Source organism: Rhineura floridana, chromosome 3 (genome assembly GCF_030035675.1).
Source record: "Rhineura floridana isolate rRhiFlo1 chromosome 3, rRhiFlo1.hap2, whole genome shotgun sequence".
Classification (NCBI taxonomy): Eukaryota; Metazoa; Chordata; class Lepidosauria; order Squamata; family Rhineuridae; genus Rhineura; species Rhineura floridana.
The window spans coordinates 178,910,018-178,932,683 of NC_084482.1; the positions used below are offsets into that span (position 1 = coordinate 178,910,018).

At 42.4% G+C, this 22,666-nt stretch overlaps 1 protein-coding gene across 5 annotated transcripts in view; it reads right to left on the minus strand.

The window, feature by feature from the left end:
- Positions 1-22,666, minus strand: part of SLC25A26 (solute carrier family 25 member 26) — a 185,534-nt gene that overhangs the window by 11,570 nt on the left and 151,298 nt on the right. For all 5 annotated transcript variants that reach the window (XM_061618698.1, XM_061618694.1, XM_061618696.1 and 2 more), the window contains 3 exons: positions 20,308-20,377; positions 4,491-4,555; positions 2,938-3,011 (listed from right to left, as the gene is read on the minus strand). In XM_061618698.1, the coding sequence (XP_061474682.1) occupies positions 2,938-3,011; positions 4,491-4,555; positions 20,308-20,377 (209 nt within the window). The remainder of the gene's footprint in view (positions 1-2,937; positions 3,012-4,490; positions 4,556-20,307; positions 20,378-22,666) is intronic.

Sequence of the window (22,666 nt, forward strand, 5' to 3'; positions counted from 1 at the left end):
ACATTTTGCATTTTTTCAATGAATATAATTCAGGGTGAACAGTGTCCCAGGGCCTAAACCCAGTGTGATGAAGAACCCATTCAAAGGCCATCACCCCTTACTAACTTAGGGTTTCTCAAATGCTCTCTCCATCGTTATAGCAGAGAGTATTGGTAGTGAATGAGGACCTCTAGGGGCTGAAGGCTTTGCTTTAAAACTAAACAACAAAATAAATTTCTAGTCCTTAGAAACTGCAAAAACATTAAAGCAAGTCACAACTCAGCCAAACTTGTTGTAGACCTTAAGTACACATTAACGTCTGAGGATTGAAGTTTCATGAATGGGTGCTGCTTTTTGTTCGTATTTAAGTGCCATGAATTAGCTCTGCATAATTTGAGACAAATATTAGGCTTCTGCACATTCAGAAGTGGAAGTAGAGGGAGAGAGACAGCAAGGAACTTTTCTCCCCCACTGAAGCTGCTATTTGCATTTCAAGAGAAGCCTTGATAAGTCCTGTCTTAGTTCTTACTTATATAGCATCATCTCGTACATGGTGGTTTACATAAGAACAGGTATGAAGATCCCTACTGTAATAGGCTTACAATTTACAATAGACACAGGGAAACAACAGGGGAAGACAGGAAATGTAGACATGGGTAAGCAAGGGAAGTATATGTGATTATTTCTATTATGCATACTTTGGCTTAATTACAATAGAGTATAGAGATTAGGAGGATGAAGAAGTGGCAATTCCAGAAAGAACATGGAAAAGGAAGTGGGGGTGGGAGTGGCAAATGAATACAAAGGAGATGAGTAGAGAGAGGCTGAGTGAGGGCCCCAATGTCTGAAACAGGTGTCACGTGCCATCAGGACACACACAGAGTTTTCAAGGGGCGTTGGGAGTTGCTGGAGTTCTCAAGGTGGGCCAGGTGACAGCGCATCGATGCTACATCCCAGCAGCCCTGCTCCAACTAGGCACACGCAGTCCCTCGAAATGAAAATACCATGTGAGCAGGGGCAGTTTTTGTGGGGACCATGGCAGGAAGTGCCTTACCCAGGCTTGACAAACTATATCTAGTATAGCCCTAAGCTACACTTCTTTTAAAGTGAAGTGTTTGCAAAAGCAACGTGACTCAATACAGAGGACTCCACTTGATAATCTCTGAGGTTCTTTTAATTCTATAAATTGTTGCTTCCACAGAGCTTCACACAAGCAGGTTTTTTTCCAGACTGATTATTAGCATTTTCTAGCTTTCTATTTGTTTTTAGGGCAAAGCCTATTAGCAACCCCATTCCTTGTTCTTTGGCAGAAAAGACAGAAAGAAAAGGCTGCTGTTATGCAGGAAGCTTTCCAAAGCAGAGGGCAACCACTGACTGAAGGAAAGAAGGCAGCTGGGAAAAAAGGCAGTTCAAGGTCCTTATACAACTCCTTTTAGGCAATACATATGGACACAGAGTGTCAATGACAAGCAAAGATTATGGAGCTATTGTATTACATTATTATGGTAAACCAGGGGTGAGGAACCTCTAGCCTGTGGGCCAATCCTGGCTGAGTAGGGAGTCCAATTTGTAAGGAACAGGCACACACAGCCAAGGCAACAGGATCGGGCACCCACTCATCAGCTGATGAGCAGAGGTTAAATCCTGCTCAGCTTGGCAGGATTCTATGCAAACCCCTTCCTGATTCAGGAAAGTGCTTACATGGAAATCTCTGCTAAAAGGAGTACCTTCCCCTTCGTTTTAACAGGGGATTCCAATGCACCTCCCTTTCTGACTCAGAAGGGGTTTCAATGGAATCTTGCTAAAACAAAAAGCTTTCAAACAGCCCTGCACTCTTCTTTGAACCTCCAAAAGCTGGCTTCTTTGCAAAAGGGGTTTTAAACACCCTAGTGCTCGTCTTTGAACTTCCAAAAACTGGCATGCAGTGCCAATGTAGCACAATTTAACCCCCACACTCGACAGCTGATGAGTGGGGGTTAAATTGTGCTCAGTTTGGCTGTGTGCACCTGTTCCCAGCAGTGAACAAGCACACACAACCAAAGAACGCCTGAAAAATGTAGGCTTCTTTCTCCACAACCACCCCCACCCCAGGAGGAGGAGAGAAAGAAGCATTTTCCCGGCCCTATGAGCAATGCTTCCCAAAGCACTAAGCACAGGCCCAGCAATGCTGCAGTCCCCAAACACCAGCCAACCAGCTGTCTGTTGGGCACTTGGGAACCCCACACAAGGAATTTTGGTAAGTAGATGAGACAACCCATCTGTCAATCATGTGACATCATAAGTACACTCTGTGATTGACCGGTAGACAGCCCCACCCACCTGTCAAATTTGACCTACAAGACTGATCCTGATAAGAATCTGTCCCATAGAGCCAAAAAGGTACCCCACCCTGGTACTAAACCAATTAAAGTTGAACCCACCAATCCAAGCTGGAATTTGAATCCACATCCCTCCGTGCTGATCACAGCTCCATTAGTGCTCCATGGGAACAGGTCTGCCATCCTTTGGTCTAATATAACCTACTGATCCTTATTTTTAATTTGTAACCCTCTTTAAACAAATACTGGCCACAGAATATACCAGGTAGATTTGCTAATCTGCCTGAACAGAAGGCCTCCTCCCCTGCTTCTCATCAAGTATATAAAAATATATCAATAAATTGCTGAACATTGTTGTACAGTAACAAGAGCAGAATTTAGTTTGCTTGCCCACATTTTGCCCTAGTACTATGCCAGATGCACACTCCAAGCCTGCCTGGTTAGAAAGCACTCATTTTCACTAATTCCTCTTACAAACCATCACCAAGCAGCATGGATGAAAACATTAAGCACAGGGTTCATTTATGCAGAAAAATCTATACAACCCCAGCCATTCACCCAAATGAAATCCACCTTTTTGCTCGACAGTGTTTTCAAACACTACATGCTGTGGCATTTCCCCTGCCCCATTCATCCTTACCCAGATATCCCTTGGCTCCTCCACACTCCATGCAGAGCTGACAACACATTCCCACTTGCGTTTCTGGAGCCAGTCTATAAAGAAGCAGTAGCACATATATAAACATTTGAAGTTAGCCCATTAGATCATCTCGCCCAATATAGTCAACTCCAAAGCCTCAGGCCTTTCCCAGCCCTTTAAATGGAGAACTTGCATATGCAATTCTACACCAACAGACAGCAAAGAACCACTGAATGTAAGAGCTGCTTGTCAAGCTATTTTTTCTAAGACAAGAGCCCGCTCCAAAAGCTTGCTTGCTTATTATTTCATTTACATCCCAACTTTCCTCCACCATTTATTTGGTTTTTATCCCACCACTATTTCATCCTCACAACAGGTCAGGATGAGACCTATTGGTCAGGAAGTAGATCAGGATGAGAAACACTGACCAATCCAAGGTGACCCAGTGGACTTCACAGCTGAGTGGGGATTTGAACCTGGATCTCCCAGGTCCTGCAGCTGGTATAGCACAGTGCGGAGGAGAGCTTGATTGGGAGTCCAGAGTCTGTGAGTTCAAATCCCCACTTGTGTCTCCTGGGTGTCAAGGGTCAGCTAAAGATCACCCCCCACAGTGAGTGGCCCAGGGGTTACATGCCCTGCCACCTATGCAGCCGTGGGCAAGCTGCATAGTCCCAAGGAGCCCACTTGCCCCCCAGCTGGCAGTTGCGGACAAGGGGCTGACTTGTGCAGCTGTGGCAAGCTGAGCAGGCACTAGCCAGCTGGGGAGGACTAGCCTCAGAGGGAGGCAATGGTAAACCCCCTCTGAATACAGCTTACCATGAACACCCTATTCATAGGGTCACCATAAGTCAGGACCAACTTGAAGGCAGTCCATTTCCATTTCCTCCCAGGTCCTAGTTCAACATTCTTAACATTACACTACGTTGGGTCTTGTTGAAGTCACTTATTGGAGAAGTAAATAATGCATATGTCTGTGCATCAATCTTTTGTTGAAGTGCAAGACCCTTATTCTCATTAAGGATTCTTAGAATGAAGTACTCTGGAAGCACAGTGCTAAGACTATTTCTCAATATAGTCCAAAAAACACAGACTTAGTGGACAGAATGGTATGATTGGACCTGGAAGATCTGGGCTTGAATCCCAGCTTGGCTGGGTTATTCACTTAGTTTCTGTTTCTTACTTGCAAAACAGGAATAACACTGGTCCACCTCAGTCTATTGACAGAAGGATAAATGGGATCAGGGGAAATACTTACCAGCCCTGAGTTGTAAGAATAAGCCAAACCTATATAAATTAATAGATCAATTAATAAGCTCCAAATTGGAAAGCTGCTTGGGGAGTAGCAGCTGAGTGTAGGGAAAAAATGAAGGGTGATGGGGAAAGCCAGAAACAGTGGCACCAAAGTTAAGAGAGACAGATAACCCAAACTTAAAACATAAGAAAAGAAACCATGAGAAGGCGATGGATTCAATTTTGTTGCTACTAAGCAAAATCCTAGTGTTATTAACCTGCAAATCTGTCAATCAGCCACACACTGTTCTTCTAGCTCTTACCTTTGCCAGCATAATTCTTGTCTTGGCTACATCCAGAGGGGTGGTGACTGCAGCTGCAAATCCACCTGAGCGTATAAAAATGCAGAACACAAGCAAAACTTTGTTTGTTAAATATGCATGCTGCACAGCCCCATAGTTCCCACAGCTTCTGCCAAAACCACTTCATTATTAATGCTTACAGTGTGTTTCTCACTTCAGAGTATGGGTAGAGCTGTCTGAAGCCAGAGCCTGGTTTGGTTGTGGCAATCAGTGCACACACACACACACACACACACACACACACACACACACACACACACACCTTAATTCAAACTCCCCTCTGTGGAGTCCAGCACAATGTTATCTCCTGCAGACAGTGTTCTCCTTCATCCAGACTTCTGAATTAAAATTATTTTTGCCCAGTCTCCCCAAGGACAGGACTCCAGAACCATCATTTGAGAACATAAAGCTTGTATCCAATGTTAGATCTACTCAGAGTAGACTCATTGTAATTAATAGACATGACTAACTTAGGTCTGTTAATTTCAGTGGCTTTATGCTACTTATCTGTCCAGCCCTGTACTGTCTACTCTGACTGGTAGCAGCTTTCCAGGGTCTTTGGCAGAAAAGACCTTTCCCCATCGCCTACTATCTGACCTTTTAAATGGACTTCCCAGGAACTGAACCTGGGACTTTTTACATGCAAAGCACGCGCTATGGTCCCATGGTTAGAGGACACAATGGACCAACTAGACTTTTGCAGCCCTAACTATACCTTTCCCTGCTCAGCTCAGCTGATGGGAGTCAGCCTGCTTTCTCAGTCCCTCCTCTGTTCAGAGAGATTCAAAACTATGAATTCATGGACTGCAGCTATAATCAGAGCAGGCAGGAAAGGAGCAGCAAACTGCTAAAACAGCTGAGCAATGGGGCAGAGGGAGGAGGTACCACCATATAAACTGGTGTATAATAGCACTCTGCAGCTATAGGGATCCAAAGCCTGCTCTAGCAGTGTCTCATTAGATCTCCGTTCAAATGTACAGATAAATAATTGGATGTGTTTAAACAAGAACAGCAGTGGGGCAGGTCCCCTCTGGGTGGGGCACAGGACACCTGCAGGGGAGACATGAACTGCCAAGGAAGGAGAAGAGCCTGCAGCAACCAGAGCCAGAGGCAGCAGAGGTTCAACACCACAGCCACCCACACAGCTAGGCTAACCACAAAAGCTAGGTCTGGGGGGGAAAGCCCCAGTGGACATTGACTGGCTCTTCTGGCTGTGAGGAGCAATATGATGCTGGGAGAGGTGGGGTGCTTTCTCCCATAGCAATAGTATCATCTCTCCCAAACCAAAGATCACTTAACACATGCAAATGTTTAGAACTGGGGTGCTGAATTTACAGTTCTGTCACCCAGATAGAGCTGTGCCAAAATGTAAACTATCTAAAAAAGTGTGTGTGGGGGGAGATACTGAATAAAAGGACAGATGAGAAAAGCAATGAGAGGTTAAAAAAGCAAGATCATTTCTAAGGAGTTCGTAGCAAATCCAGAGCCAAGGTCAGAGTACATTTTCCAAAAGGTCCAGCCCAACGCATTGTCCTGGGAAGTATCTATAAATAGTTGTCTTTTCCTCCAAGTTTTACGGAATATAGAAAGCTTGTTCTTTTCCAAAGTGTAGGCGGGAGGCAGATATTTAAATCTGGAAGTGATTGAAAACCATATTTTTCAACTGGCTTTCAGCAAACCTGGAACGGTCCCTTGGTTGTCTTAGTTTTGCAAGCTTAATACACCCAATATCCACATTCAGACAGGTAGAACAAACTGTACAAAGTAATGAAACGCAGTTCATGCAGCCAATATGCATGAAACCTTGTTAATTGAGGTCAGACTTTGGGTTTCCTTGAAGCTATGGATTCTCCAGCAGACTCAATATCTGAGGACCAAGTAAAGTAGACCACAAGCAATTCCTAGTCTCCATGTTAGAAACTGAAGACTGCATGTTGTCGTAGTCAACAAAGAATCATAATATGTAAGCATTTTAATTAAACTAGCTTTCGGGTTTTTTTGTGGGGGGACTTACCAACATTTTCAACCAGCTACACACAAGGCATGACTTCAGAGGAAGAGGCATTGTAAAACGACAGTGTCGTTTGTTTTGTCCCTTACTTTGGCTTGAGAAAATGGTGGCAGCAGGACCATCAAGTGTTACTGTAACCATGCACTGGTGTGACCAGATGGTCTTACAGCGCTAAACAATGCAGAACAGCAGCTTACACTACCTCGGCTCCCTTGGCACAGCAGAGTCCAGCCATTGTGAACTTTGGATACTGAGCTCTGAAATCTGCACATGAGAGAGAATGAGCAAATTCTAAATTCTGCTGTGAAAGAGGAATGGATTAATACTTCTGAGTTTCTACCTGCTGACAAAATACAGATCCCTACCTGACCGGAGGCAAAATGGCAGCAAAATGTGAGATCAAAAGGACAGTGAGAGGGGGAGTGGAAAGGGAAGACTATAACTGAGAAATATTAAAGAAGACCTTGCAATCACAGGACAATCTGAAGTGCAGTGACTGTTTAAGCAAACAAATCTTGCATCCAGTCTAGTTGGACTATCCATGTTTACACATTGCTATTGCCAAGAATGCTAGAAGAGAGAAATCTGTGCCTATACCCACTATCAAAAAAGCTATGATTTTCAGGTAAGAGATAAGAAACTGGCTCTTAGGTCCCTTCCCACTTTGGCTGGGAGCTTCTCAATTGGCACTCGGCAAGTTTAACAAACTTCTTTTGACCTTCAGCTGCCTATCTGAAAATGAAGGCTAATGCAAAAGGGAGGCCTTAGTGAGCATCATACACTGGTAAAGAGATCAGAGATCCTCAAATAGTGGGGCACTAAAGTCTCGTGGCTGGATGGATTTTCAGTGTGACTACAATGGACGTTGAGGATAGTGAAGCAGGAGCTGTACAAAAGTTGAGCCTGTGGTTTTTAACCTTTTTTGGATCACGGACCCCTTTGAGAATCTGATGAAAGCTATGGACCCTCATAACTAACTAACTAATTAAATAGGTAAAATTTCTTTTATTGCACTGGAAATTGATTTTTTTTGCACCTGGTTCATGGACCCCCCAAAGCCCATCTATGGACCACAACTCGGTCTAGCCTTTTGTTGCTGAGGTTGCACCCAATGAGCATATCCAAAATAAAGACCAATTCCCTTGGAAGATTTCATTAGCAAAAAACTTGGCGATCACTATAGAAGGTATCAGCTAAATCTCAATGAAAGTCTCCAGTGGGCAGCTGGACAGAAAAGGGAGGAGGCATAGTATGCTTGAAGATCCCCAAGGAAGAGAACCAAGGGGATTTTTTTTAAATGATGTATTTTGATCCATTGACCAAGAGCAACACCATCACTGTTACAGGGAAATTACAAGTCACAACTGAAACGTCATGTTTCCTATGATGATGTTTCAAATATGTGCATTATGATCATGTGCATTTCAGCACTCCTGATTCTCACTGACACCACTAGCTGTCTAGACTGAAAAAAGCTAAACTCAGTCTAGTCATGCAATTCCTGCAACAATATATTATAAGACACCTTTAGGGTAACTATCCTCACAAGGCAGTTTTCATACAATATTTAAAAAACAAAATAATAACAAGAACAACAAACTAACTGCAAAATTATCATAGAATAAGGTCTCTTATACCTAATTACTTCCTAACAGGTAGTCCTGATTTTAAAGGAAGAAAATTTCACCCATCTGGAATCAACAAGGAACAACAATTATAGGTAAGGAAGGTGCCCCTTCTGGTGTGTCTACCTTTTTGACCAAACTCTGTTAGGTCAGCTGGCACTTCCCCATTGCCTAGCCTAGCTTGCACTTCTGAAAGGAGATACTCCTCATACTTTGAGATCCCTGGAACTAGAGTAGAATAATATCTTCACCTGCACTGGCTATAGATCAGACTAAAAGATCACGTAGCCCATAAGAATAGCTACATAGCTTTCTTAAGTTTTAACACAGCAGATCTGGCTAGTCTATAAAAGGAAGATTCAACTCACAATAGGAGGAAGAAACCTCAGGACGGTGCATTTCATCTGTAATTAATTAACCAATTTAAGTTTGGAAGAACTGTCTTGAGCATCTGTATAGAGACCATTCTAAAAGGAGATTTGATCATTGTCCTTATACCTTGTATGGGCAAGAAGACTCTCAAAACACAGCAGTGTAAACTTGTCAGAGCTAATTAGATCAGAAGGGAAACCAAGGCAGCTGTTCAGGTTTATTGCGCAAAAAGCCATCACTAGCATTTCATTGTTCGCAATCTTCACATCTGATATATTTCTGCCTCTACAACATGCCCATGATTAACAAAAGCAGATAGTAGCATGGAGCAGGGAAGACAAGAGGTTTCAGCAAGGTAATTTCTTCAAATGCATCAAAGTAACACTATAGATCTTGTGCGCTATAAAATATGCTAGGATGGATTGAATCAATCATCCTACTAGTTCAACTGCCTCATGCCAGACAGAGTAACAAAACAAAACCCTACTCACAGACAGTCTTTCAAAGCATCCTGACTTCCTTCAGTAAGTAAACAACAACAACAAAACATCCTTTGCTACATCAGACCAGGGCCTGTCTATCCCATTACCAATAGCAGCAAGCTGACCCTGACTATCCAACAAGCAGAATGGAGAGAAAGTTACAACATTTGAGGCTTTTTAGTTTAGGAAGAAAACTAAGTAAAGGGGACGTGATAGAAGTGTATAGAATTATGCATGGTGTGGGGAAAGTGGCCAGAGAGAAGATTTCCTCTGTCTTGCATAATATTCGAATTTCATTAGCCATCCAATGAAATTTAACAGAAGGCTAGCTTCTGTAAAAGAAGGAAAAGTTGTCAGTTTGACTGGAACTGAACCCTCACATCGGTCATATGGACAGGAGTACTGTTCTAGGACAGGAAAGTGAGAGCTTCACAGGTGGTGCTGGGGCAAGATAGCTAAAGGAAGGATGCAAAATATAAAATGGATTTTGTTGTTGTTATGTGCCTCCAAGTCGACTACGACTTACGGCGACCCTATGAATCAGTGACCTCCAAAAGCATCTGTCATGAACCACCCTGTTCAGATCTTGTAAGTTCAGGTCTCTGGCTTCCTTTATGGAATCAATCCATCTCTTTGGCCTTCCTCTTTTTCTACTTCCTTCTGTTTTTCCCAGCATTATTATCTTTTCTAAAGAATCATGTCTTCTCATTATGTATCCAAAGTATGATAACCTCAGTTTCATCATTTTAGCTTCTAGTGATACTTCTGGTTTAATTTGTTCTAACACCCAGTTATTTGTCTTTTTTGCAATCCATGGTATCCGCAAAGCTCTTCTCCAACACCACATTTCAAATGCGTTGATTTTACTTTTATCTGCTTTTTTCACTGTCCAACTTTCACATCCATACATAGAGATCGGAAATACCATGGTCTGAATGATCCTGACTTTAGTGTTCAGAGATGCATCTTTACATTTGAGGACCTTTTCTAGTTCTCTCACAGCTGCCCTCCCCAGTCCTAGCCTTCTTCTGATTTCTTGGCTATTGTCTCCATTTTGGTTAATGATTGTGCCAAGATATTGATAATCCTTGACAAGTTCAATGTCTTCATTGTCAATTGTAAAGTTGCATAAATCTTCTGTTGTCATTACTTTAGTCTTGTTGATGTTCAGCTGTAGTCCTGCTTTTGCGCTTTCCTCTTGAACTTTCATCAGCATTTGTTTCAAATCATTACTGGTTTCTGCTAGTAGTATGGTATCGTCTGCATATCTTAAATTATTGATATTTCTCCCTCCAATTTTCACACCTCCTTCTTCTTGCTCCAATCCTGCTTTCTGTATGATATGTTCTGCGTATAGATTAAATAAATAGGGTGATAAAATACACCCCTGTCTCACACCCTTTCTGATGGGGAACCAATCGGTTTCTCCATATTCTGTCCTTACAGTAGCCTCTTGTCCAGAGTATAGGTTGCGCATCAGGACAATCAGATGCTGTGGCACCCCCATTTCTTTTAAAGCATTCCATAGTTTTTCATGATCTACACAAAGGCTTTGCTGTAATCTATAAAGCACAGGGTGATTTTCTTCTGAAATTCCTTGGTCCGTTCCATTATCCAACGTACGTTTGCTTGTGAAACATTCCTTAAGTACTCTTGTTATTTCTAATTCTTAATAAATATTTCTTGGTTAAATACAAGTCTGATTCCTTCAGCTGGGATACACATACCAGGGGGAATAGCAAAGTAACCAAGGCTGAAAAGTAATTGTATTGAATGGTGGCAGCGGCGGATTGGAGGAAAAGATATTGTATCCAGTACCACAGAGAAACCCAGGGCTGTAAGCTTCAGTGCAACAGGCTGCAGGGGGGGTTGGGAATTACCTATACCCACAGACACAAGGTATCGAGATAGCCTGGCAGAGACTAAGGCACAGTCTAAAGGTTATAAGAGATACAAAGTGTTGGGTAGTAAGGCCTAGCAGGGGGATCTGTTGAAATCTGTGCTAGTGCTGTAAAGGGTAAGAATAAACCTGACGTTCCTGTCTGCTGGTAGCCACAAAGTGAGAGCTTCACAGGTGGTGCTGGGGAAGGACGTCACAGGTACCTCTTCCCTTTCTAAATCCAGCTTGGACATCTGGCATTTCTCGCTCCATATGTGGCAAGAGCCTTTGTTGTAGAATCTTGAGCATTACTTTACTTGCATGGGATATTAAGGCAATAGTTCGATAAATACTGCATTCCCTGGGATCCCCTTTCTTTGGAATTGGGATATATATTGAACGCTTCCAGTCTGTGGGCCATTGTTTAGTTTTCCATATTTCTTGACAGATTTTTGTCAAAATTTGGACTGATTCAGTCTCAGTAGCTTGTAGCAACTCTATTGGTATGCCATCTATTCCTGGTGATTTGTTTCTTCCAAGTATTTTAAGAGCAGCTTTCACCTCGCATTCTAAAATTTCTGGTTCTTCATCATATGGTTCCTCCGTGAATGAATCTATCATCCTGGCATCTCTTTTATAGAGTTCTTCAGTGTATTGCTTCCATCTTCCTTTTATTTCATCTCGGTCAGTCAGTGTGTTCCCCTGTTGATTATTCAACATCCCTACTCTTGGTTTAAATTTCCCTTTAATTTCTCTAATATTTTGGAATAGGGCTCTTGTTCTACCCTTTTTGTGGTCCTCTTCTATTTCTATACAGTAACTATTGTAATAGTTATCTTTGTCCCTACGTACTAGTCGCTGTATTGTTGCATTTAGGGTTCTGACCTTGTTTCTATCTCCTTTTGCTTTCCTTCTCTCTTTAACCATTTTAAGAGTTTCTTCAGTCATCCATTGGGGTCTTTCTCTCTTTTTAACTAGAGGTATTGTCTTTTTGCATTCTTCTCTGATAACGTCTCTGACTTCATTCCATAGTTCTTCTGGTTCTCTGTCAACTAAGTTTAAAGCCTCAAATCTGCTCCTTATTTGATCTTTATATGCTTCTGGGATGTTATTTAAATCGTATTTTGGCGTTATGATTGCTTTGTTGGTCTTCTTTAGCTTTACTCTGATTTTCGATACGACCAGTTCATGATTTGTACCGCAGTCTGCTCCTGGTCTTGTTTTTGCAGAAAGTATGGAACTTCTCCATCTTCTGCTACCAATTATATAATCAATTTGATTCCTATATTGACCATCTGGTGATGTCCACGTGTAACATCGTCTTTTCGGTTGTTCAAAAAATGTGTTCGCAAAAACAAATTATTGGCTTCACAGAATTCAATAAGTCTTTCTCCTGGTTCGTTTCTGTCTCCTAGGCCCCATTTCCCCACAATTCCTAATTCTTCTCTGATCCCTACTTTTGCATTCCGGTCCCCCATGATTATCAGCACATCTTGTTTTGGTGTGTGATCAATTTCTTCCTGTACTTCTGCATAAAATCTCTCCAATTCCTCTTCTTCTGCGTTTGCCGTCGGAGCATAGACTTGGATGATGGTTATGTTGATAGGTTTCCCATTTAATCTCATTGATATCACTTGCTCAGACCTTGCGTTGTAGCTCCTAACTGCTTTTGCTACATCACTTCTCACTATTAAAGCAACCCCATTTCTTCTTAATTTCTCATTTCCTGCATAAAATATTTTGTAGTTGCCTGATTGGAAAAGTCCCATTCCCATCCATTTTAGTTTGCTCACACCAAGTATTGTAATGTTGATGCGTTCCATTTCTTGCTTGACAATTTCCAACTTTCCCTGGTTCATGCTTCTCACATTCCATGTTCCTATTGTGTGCATCGTACAACTCCGGACTCTCCTTTCGCATCTGTGCGCATCAGCCTCTGGGCTTCCTTTCGGCTTTGACCCAGCTGCATCATTAGTCACAGCGCTACTCGTACTTTCCTTTGTTCTTCCCCAGTAGCTTGGTGAGTGCCTTCTGACCTGGGGGTCTCATCTTCCAGCACTATCTCGTGTTGCATTTTGGATACTCTGTTCAGAGGGTTTTCGTGGTAAGAGATATTCAGAGGTGGTTTACCATTGCCTTCCTCTGAGTTTGGATGCATCTTAGTCTGGTGTTTCAGCTTTGACCATTCCGCCTTAGGTGCCCCTGCTTGGAGTCTAGACTCTTGGTCTAGACTCCTGACGGCATTGCTCTCAGCTTCTTCAACACACTCAAACCCCCTTACCACGTTAAGGTGTGCATCCAAAGAGGAGGAAAATGGATTTTACCTGAGAGATTTTACCCGAATGAAAGAGAAGCAGTTAGTGGGGGAATGGATTCAGAATTTCACATACTGATTTCAACCAACTAGTCAATTCACATTGCAGTATTCCAGTTTATATTTTATAGTTTGCATTTGTCTAACTTTATTAAAGATGTACTGTCTTTAGAGACTGAAGGATAAAGGGAACAGGCTGGACCCATGAAATACATTGCAAATAGTGAAGGCTGTAATCCCCAGTCACCTGGGAATAAGCCCTATTAAATTCAATAAGACATACTGAGTAGACATGGATAGGATTGCACTATAAAGCATCATAAAAATTTACTTCAACCACCACTGCAATTTTACAGACATTTAAACAAACAAAAAAGACAGTGTTGACCATTTAACTGAGCAGTAATGTTTGTTTTCCCTCTGCCAAGTAAACAACATTATGTTTGGGGGGGGGGGAAAGGACCCAGTATTTTTTCTTGGTTAACACAAGTGCTCAAAACAGAAGGGCACGTTTATCTTGTTTAATGTTTTTACTCTCCTCAGACCTCTAAAAGGCTTTAAGTAAATTTTGTGGTAAAGCAAAGAACGAGCGACTAGGGAGTCTCAGGTGGTAATAGTGTCTGAATACAGTCTTTGTGGTATTGGCAACATTGCTGCAATTAAGGATTGGCCAGTGGCTTGGGCTTATAAACGTTTATTTTCCTTGCAAGACACCTGCAACATGGTGGTAAATGTATATAACTCTGATGCAATGTTTTTACTTATTTATTCTTCTAAATTATCATGTTTACGTATGATTTTATTTTGGTGTGCAAGTATATGTACCATTTCTCTCATGACCTATCTATATTTGCCATGTACATGCAGCATTTGGGGGTGCTAGATGTCTCAAAGGTGAAAAGGGAGCCAAGCAAGGATCTTGCCCAGCTCACCCCCCATCCCCCACCCCCAGGAAGTTGTTTCCCAATCTCTTCAAAAATAACTGAAAAGGTCGAAATGGAGACAGGTGGGGAATTTGTTGCTAAGCATTAATACATATTCCAATTGTCTCAGAAGGTAATTTGGAAATGCAGCAGTTTAATAATTGCTGGACATCCACTAAAGACTTTGGACATCCCAAATCCTAGAATGTTTCCAGCACCTCCCTGTCTTGTGTAAGCAGTAGGACACCAATAGGCCAAGTTAATCCAAGAGGGACATGACAAGTCTCTTAGGGTACAAATTCTCGATTTAGAGTATGACAAAACTAGACATGATGGAGGGAAGTCACAACTGTCATTCATGGGTCTGCCCTCTTCACATATAAAGCAGGGGATCTGTTTTCGCATCAAGAGAGGAGCAGAACACTGTCCCCATTTTTCCACCTTAAAGCAGTCTCCCACCCTCCATTGTTTCAAGTGCTCTTCTCTTCAGGTAGGCCCACTTCTCGGGTTGAAGCTCGGCTAGGGACATTCTCCCTGAATTTGTGGAGAATGAGAAAATAACATGAGGGAGGATTCAGTTGCCATCACTAGCACATCTCTTTTGATGTTGAAAGAAGAAAAACCCCACCCCAAATCCCCTGATTTATATGTGAACCAGGCAGGGCAGGCCATGGACAATCCACAGCACTTTGGCAGGGCCCATGGGTGATGCCTGTTCCTCAGCCAACCCATTAAAATAAGAATAATGCCTACAAAACATTATATACATGGCACTGCACTTGACACAAAACTTAATGGAGGTCTATGTGTGCCTTAGAGCAGCTGCTTAGCCAGATATTTATAGTGAGGAGGCATAAAGATATAGTGGAGAAGGGGCCATTAATGCAGAACAGTCAGAGCAGAACCTAATAGTCCATGGGATGGCATAGAAACTATATGCAGATATTACATTGAAACTGTTTGTGAGTCCCACAGACTTGCAAAAGTAGCATTGTACATTTATCATGTGGTCTGCTTTCAAAATGGCAAACTTAACTCAAAAAGACAAGTAAAAATGTCCCCCTTCCCACTTCTGAGGTCGTTTCGGAAAATAATGACAGAACCTTGAAATAAGAGCAGAATGAAAGGCTGAGCGCTGAGGTTATGTTTAACATAATTTTACTGTATGAAATATTAACAACATTTAATTTTATTAAAAAGTGTAAAGTGCCTAGTGCTTGTCAGTTTATTCCAATGCCTTTGCATTCATTGCAATCATTATTAACGACGTGCATAAGGAGGTGCAGGGATTGCTTATCAATTTGCAGATAATACAAAATTGGAAGGGATAGCTAACACCGTGGAAGGCAGAAACAAAATTCAAAGGGAACCTGATAGACTGGAGCATTGGGCTGAAAACAACAGAATGAAATTCAACAGGGATAAGTGCTAAGTTCTACACCTAGGAAAAAGAAACCAAATGCACAGTTATAAGATGGGGGATACTTGGCGCAGCAATACGACATGTGAGAAGGATCTCGGAATTGCTGTTGATCACAAGCTGGATATGAGCCAACAGTGTGATGTAGCTGCAAAAAAGGCAAATGCTTTATTAGGCTGCATTAACAGAAGTATAGTTTCCAAATCATGTGAAGTATTAGTTCCCCTCTGTTCAGCACTGGTTAGGCCTCATCTTGAATTCTGCATCCAGTTCTGGTCTCAGCACTTCAAGAAGGATGCAGACAAACTGGAACAGGTTCAGAGGAGGGCAACAAGGACGATCAGGGGACTGGAAACAAAGCCCTATGAAGAGAGACTGAAAGAACTGTGCATGTTTCGCCTGGAGAAGAGAAGACTGAGGGGAGATATGATAGCACTCTTCAAATACTTGAAAAGTTGTCACACAGAAGAGGACCAGGATCTCTTCTCAATCATCCCTGAGAGCAGGACATAGAATAATCTGTGGGCTCAACGGAAGCCAGATTTCTGCTGAACATCAGGAAAAACTTCCCAACTGTTAGAGCAGTATGACAATGGAACCAATTCCCTAGGGAGGTGGTGGGCTCTCCAAGACTGGAGGCATTCAAGAGACAGCTGAGCAGCCATCTGTTGGGTATACTTTAACTTGGATTCCTGCATTGAGAAGGGGTTAGACTTAACAGGCTTATAGGCTCCTTCCAACTCTACTATTCTATGACTGGCAAGAAAATGGAAAGGTAGGAGCAGGTTTAGTAAGCAAGTGGGCAAAATATTGCCTGCACAGATTTCCTTATATCTTTCCAAGTAACATGGCTAATATATACAGGTATACCCTGCTTAACATCGCTTCACTTAACGTCGCCTCGCTATAACGTACTTGCTCCATACGCCACCATACTCCGCTTAACGTACGCATGCTTTGCAATTACAGACACTTAATGGCATGACGCCGCTGCCATCTAGTGGCGATTGCCATGCAGTACATGCATAGATAATTGCTTCACTTTAAGTACATTTTCACTTTACATACACGCTCCGGTCCATTGCGTATGTTAAAGCGGGGTATTCCTGCATATAAAGAAAGCTGAAAATGTATAGAAAGGATCTAGTATATCCCTAGGCCTGTCCCACACACATTATATTGAGCTATGATCCTACATCAGTGCCTATTTACAGTGGATAGTTGTTTCAAGGCAATTATGCACAACACAAGCAAGTACATCAATAAACACTACAACAGATTATTCCAAGCACAATTTTATATAGTGTCAAAACACATCATATGGTCATTCAAGCAACTCAACTCAGACATATTTACACTTGGCATAGACTCTATCCTTTTAGGATGTGGAGGAAATCTCAAAAACCCCAATCATAAAAAATTGTTAGGAACTGCTTCTCAAATGCAGCTACTTTCAAATGCCCCTGAACATTAATGGAACTGTTCCTGTGGAAACAACACAAAATTAAAACAAAAAAGCATAACCAAGAGAACTGATCTTAATTTGTGAAGACTTGGAAGGGTTAGTATATGTGTGTATGATATATATATATTATTTGATTTATATCCCACCCTTCCTCCCAGCAGGAGCCCAGGGTGGCAAACAAAAGCACTAAAACACTCTAAAACATCATAAAAACAAACTTTAAAACTCATTAAAACAAAACATCTTTAAAAACGTTTCTTCTAAGATTAAAAACATTTTTAAAAAGATTTAGGAACATATTAAAAAGCAATTCCAACACAGATGCAGACTAGGATAGGTCTCAACTTAAAAGGCTTGTTGAAAGAGCAAAGTCTTCAATAGGTGCCGAAAAGATAACAGAGATGGTGCCTGTCTAATATTTAAGGGGAGAATTGCAAAGGGTAGGTGCAGCCACACTAAAGGTCCATTTTCTATGTTGTGTGGAACGGACCTCCTGATAAGATGGTATCTGCAGGAGGCCCTCGCCTGCAAAGCGCAGTGATCGACTGGGTATATAAGGGATAAGACGGTCTTTCAGGTATCCTGGTCCCAAGCTGTATTGAGCTTTGTACACCAAAACTAGAACCCTGAACTTGGCCTGGTAGCAAATGGGCAGCCAGTGCAATTCTTTCAGCAGAGGAGTGACATGTTGGTGATACCCTGCCCCAGTGAGCAGCCTCGCTGCTGCATTTTGCACCAGCTGCAACTTCTGGACCAACCTCAAGGGCAGCCCCACATAGATTGCATTACAGTAATCTGGCCTGGAAGTTACCAGTGCATGGACAACAGTAGTCAGGCTATCCCAGTCCAGAAACAGCCACAGCTGTCTTACCAGCTTAAGATGGTAAAAGGCACTCCTAGCCACAGAGGTCACCTGGGCCTCTAGTGACAAAGATGGATCCAGGAGCACCCCCAGACTACAAACCTGCTCTTTCAGAGGGAGTACGACCCCATCCAAAGCAGGCAACTGACCAATTATCTGAACTCGGGAACCACCAACCCACAGCGCCTCCGTCTTGCTAGGATTCAGACTCAGTTTATTGGCCCTCATCCAGCCCACCACCGAGTCCAGGCAGTGGTCCAGGGCTTGCACAGCCTCTCCTGATTCAGATGTTACAGAGAAATAGAGCTGGGTATCATCAGCATACTGCTGACACCTCACCCCAAATCTCCTGTTGACCGCTCCCAAGGGCTTTATATAGATGTTAAGCAGCATGGGGGACAAGATGGTACCCTGCGGCACCGCACAGCACAACTGCCAGGGGGGCGAAAGGCAATCACCCAATGCTATTCTCTGAGAACGACCTTGGAGATAGGATTAGAACCACTGTAAAACAGTGCCTCCAGTACCCATCTCATCAAGTTGGCCCAGAAGGATAGCATGGTCAATGGTATCAAAAGCCGCTGAGAGATCAAGTAAGAATAACAGGGTCGCACTCCCCCTTATCGCACTCCCGATAAAGGTTATCCATCAGGGCAACCAAGGCCCATTCAGTCCCATAACCAGGCCTGAACCCAGACTGGGATGGGTCAAGATAATCTGTTTCATCCAAGAGTACTTGCAATTGCTGCGCCACAACCCTCTCAATCACCTTCCATAAGAAGGGGGTAATTTATAAATCAGTAGTGCCAAAATATGGCTAGACTACCACATAAAGTTGTTTCCTGCAGCATAAATGGAAGAGAAAGAAATGCTGGCAGTTTTCAGGGACACTTCCAAGTACTGTAAAGTAGAACAAAGGGACTGAAAGAAGCTGTGGCAGTAAAGGGCATGTAGCTGCCAAGAGGAGTAGAAATGCCCAAACAGAGGTGTCACATAACGTAGGTATCCTGAGGGAACCTAAGAAATTGGAAAGGAAGGAGTCAAGGGTGGAATGGCTGGAACCAGCAAATGGAGCCCATGATTCCTGGATGTACGATACCATGACAGCTAGATAAGCAGCAAGTTTCAAGAAGTGAAATCAAGAGGCAATTGGAGAGGTGGATACAGAAGACAGACACTATGATCCTTAGAAGGATGGCATATAAATTGAAATAACAACAACGTTTACAAGGAAAGAAGACCTGCTGATTTCAATAGAACAGATATCCAACTTTAAAAAGAGAAGCATAGGACTGTGGCCTGAGTATATTGAAACAGAAACAATAAGGATGTGGAATGGAACAACATCAAGGGTCAAGGATCAAGAGGCATTTGTACATTTTCTAGGGAAGGCTACCACATCTTATAGTAAGCTATATGGATAAGCTACCAGCTCATTTTAATGGGCTATTTGCATGGCTCCACCGCATACTCTGGAAGGCCTTTTTTTACTTTGTTTTTATATGGGCATAAAAAAGAAAAGCTAAAATTTCCTTCAAGGCAATCCGAAATACCATTGTGACTCCTATTCACAATTTGCTGTTCACCGTGAATGCTTTGGAACCTTACACTGTACATTTTACTTCCTTCTGGAAAAAAGATTTTGCCACTCCATCCTTAGCAGCCACTAACCTGAGATTTCTATCAGACCATTAAGTTTCCCCTCCCTGCTCCTTGTCAGACGTGTGGGATGAGCCACTTGTGACATCTTCAAGGAAATTATTTTAAAGCAGCCTGTTATAATAAGGCAAGGTGGCTCTTTAAGAATTCAATTAACTTCCAGCTTGTTTTGCAATAAATCGTCCAAGAGCACGTCCTGCCACTCTTCATTCCAGGGATAGTGTCCGGAGACTGCCCAGATGTTTCAGCCTCCGGTGCTCCTCCACGGAAAGTTTCCGCCTGGAGGCTGCTGCATTTAGACATTCTGTTCTCCTGACTCTACTTAATCTAGAGGGCTGTCAGAGCTGTCACATGAAGAGTGAATCATGTCCCCTTACTGAAAGCCCTCAAGAGGAGCTCAGGGCAGACAGCTGCACAAACCCGCACCCAAATGTGGTCTCTTCTCACCGAGGGTTTTACAACTCAACCTTTGGGTAATCCCAGAGCTTGACTGACAGAACCCGTTTGTTCAATAACAGAAATTTGTCAAAAACAAATTGGCTGTCTTTCAAACAGACACCCTTGCCCAGGTTCCCTAACCTCATCTTTTTTTCACTCTCTTTCTTTTTCCCCCTTCAACACAACAAGATCCATTTTCTTTGCTCTAAACAAACTGGAATTATAAAAGAATGCTGCTGCGCTGCTAGCCTTAATAGATTTGCACATTTTCCCTCCTCCCTTCTTTTATTCTTTAGCATTTCCCAGGATAACATATAATCCTTTGCACCTGCAAAAGCTCCACAGACTGCAGATTGCCAAGACTCGACCACGTGTCCTTGCTTCCATGACCAGAGATCCTGTGTTTAAAGAGATAGGAGAGGGAAAAGTTATTAAAAGTTAGTAGATCTGCCCTATTTCCCTCTAGCTAGTTAACCATAGGGAGGATGGAAACAGGAATTTTAAAGAGCTATTTTTTCCCCTGGCATTTTCAATTATGTAATAAGTAACTACCACCCCAGAAAGGACCTTATTTGCTCAAGAAAGTAGACGGTCTGGGAAAGATAAATGGAACTGAGAGAGACAGGAGGCTTGTTTGCAGAGAGTTAAGTATGTATTCATTTCAGTGCGGAGCAATGCAATTTTGCAGATATAGCCTGGATCTTTCTTCCTCTTGGGAAGATAAAACGATGCAGAAAGAATACTGAAAAAATAGCAGCAGCGATTTCCAATCTGTATGTACATGCCAAACAGAACCATTTCCAAAGGACTGCACCCATGTTACTCCCTAAGCAGATATTTTGTCCTAAATCTGCAGTAACGGTAACAACATTTTGCAACCCACTACTTAGTTAGCTAGTCTCAGAGCCAAGGTGAACAATGGAACCACCACTACTAAGAGTAGTCTTAATGACTATGACATAGGTCACTAATGCTAACACAGGGAAACTAGCCAAGGGATAGTAACTTCCCCAAAGTGACCCTGTGAGCTTGTAGATAAGAGTTGAACCCAGTTTAGGCAGTGAAGAGATGTACATATCTTGAGCTGTGAGCCCAGGTGTGAGGAACCTGAGGCCCTCCAGATGTTGCTGAACTACAACTCTCAGCCCCAGTAAGCATGGCTAATGGCTAGGGATGATGGGAGTTGTAGTTCAGCAACACTGGGAGGGTCAAAAGTTCCCCACACCTGAACTACACTCTTACACACCCTCATTTTAGACATAAGTACAAACGTCGAAACTGAAAGCCAGCTATGCAGAGTACTGACTGGCTATGACAATGATGAAACTCCTGCCCCTACCCACATGGAGTAAACTTACAGTAGCAAGTAAACTTTAAGTGTTGGTTGAAGAGGCAAAGACAGGATGAAGCAGGCTCACCCCACAGATGGAAAACTCACAAGTGCGCCTGGATGGAAGCATGTCTGTATTCAGAGTCAGACTCCAAGGTCCCTAGTGCTAAACTGTATTCACCATGCTGCACTGGCTTAGTTAGTTACCACACTCTTACCCTGACGAAGATGCATGGCAACCTAATTATAACAAGTTTAAACAGAGAAAGACAAGAACCAATAATAATGGACTACTCTACCATACAGCAAAACTCAAAGCCGTTCAGAGGACCAAGGCCAAAGAAGAATTCAAGTTGGCCAACAGGAAATAATAAAATCCTCTCACAGCAAGTCCAACTTAAATGTGGTGTAGTCTTCCCCAGGGAAGAAGGGAAAGCCCTGTTAGCTGGATTATTTAAAACAGACCACAGAAGGCAGAACTTGAGAACATACCACAGGGAATAATCCTGCATTGGCAGAGACTGGACAGGAATGACTTAATATGTTCCCTTCCATCTCTCTGTTTCATAGGGAGGTCCAAACTGAAACGTGCAAGAAAGAGGAAATGAATGCATCAGCAAAAGGGAAGGAGAAGCCCATAGAATAATAGCTGTATTCCATCTGGCTAAGTCTAAGTCTATGGCTAAGTCTATCTGGCTAAGTCTACGGAAAGTGGGATTGGACCAAGAAGAGGAAGATGTGAAAATTGGAGGGAGAATTATCAATAATTTAAGATATGCAGACCACACCATGCTCATAGCAGAAACCAGTAATGATTTGAAACGAATGCTGATGAAAGTTAAAGAGGAAAGCACAAAAGCAAGACGACAGCTGAACGTCAAGAAGACTAAAGTAATGACAACAGAAGATTTATGTAACTTTAAAGTTGACGACGAGGACATTGAACTTGTCAAGGATTATCAAATACCTCAGCACAGTCATTAACCAAAATGGAGACAATAGTCAAGAAATCAGGCTAACCTGGCGAAGGCAGTTATGAGAGAACTAGAAAAGGTCCTCTAATGCAAAGATGTATCACTGCACACTAAAGTCAGGATCATTCAGACCATGGTATTCCCATTCTCTATGTATGGATGTGAAAGTTCGGCAGTGAAAAAAGCGGATAAGAGAAAAATCAACTCATTAGAAATGTGGTGCTGGAGGAGAGCTTTGTGCATACCATGGACTGTGAAAAAGACAAATAACTGGGTGTTAGGACAAATCAAACCAGAACTATCATTAGAAGCTAAAATGATGAAACTGAGGCTATCATACTTTGGACACATAAAGAGAAGACATGATTCACTAGAAAAGACCA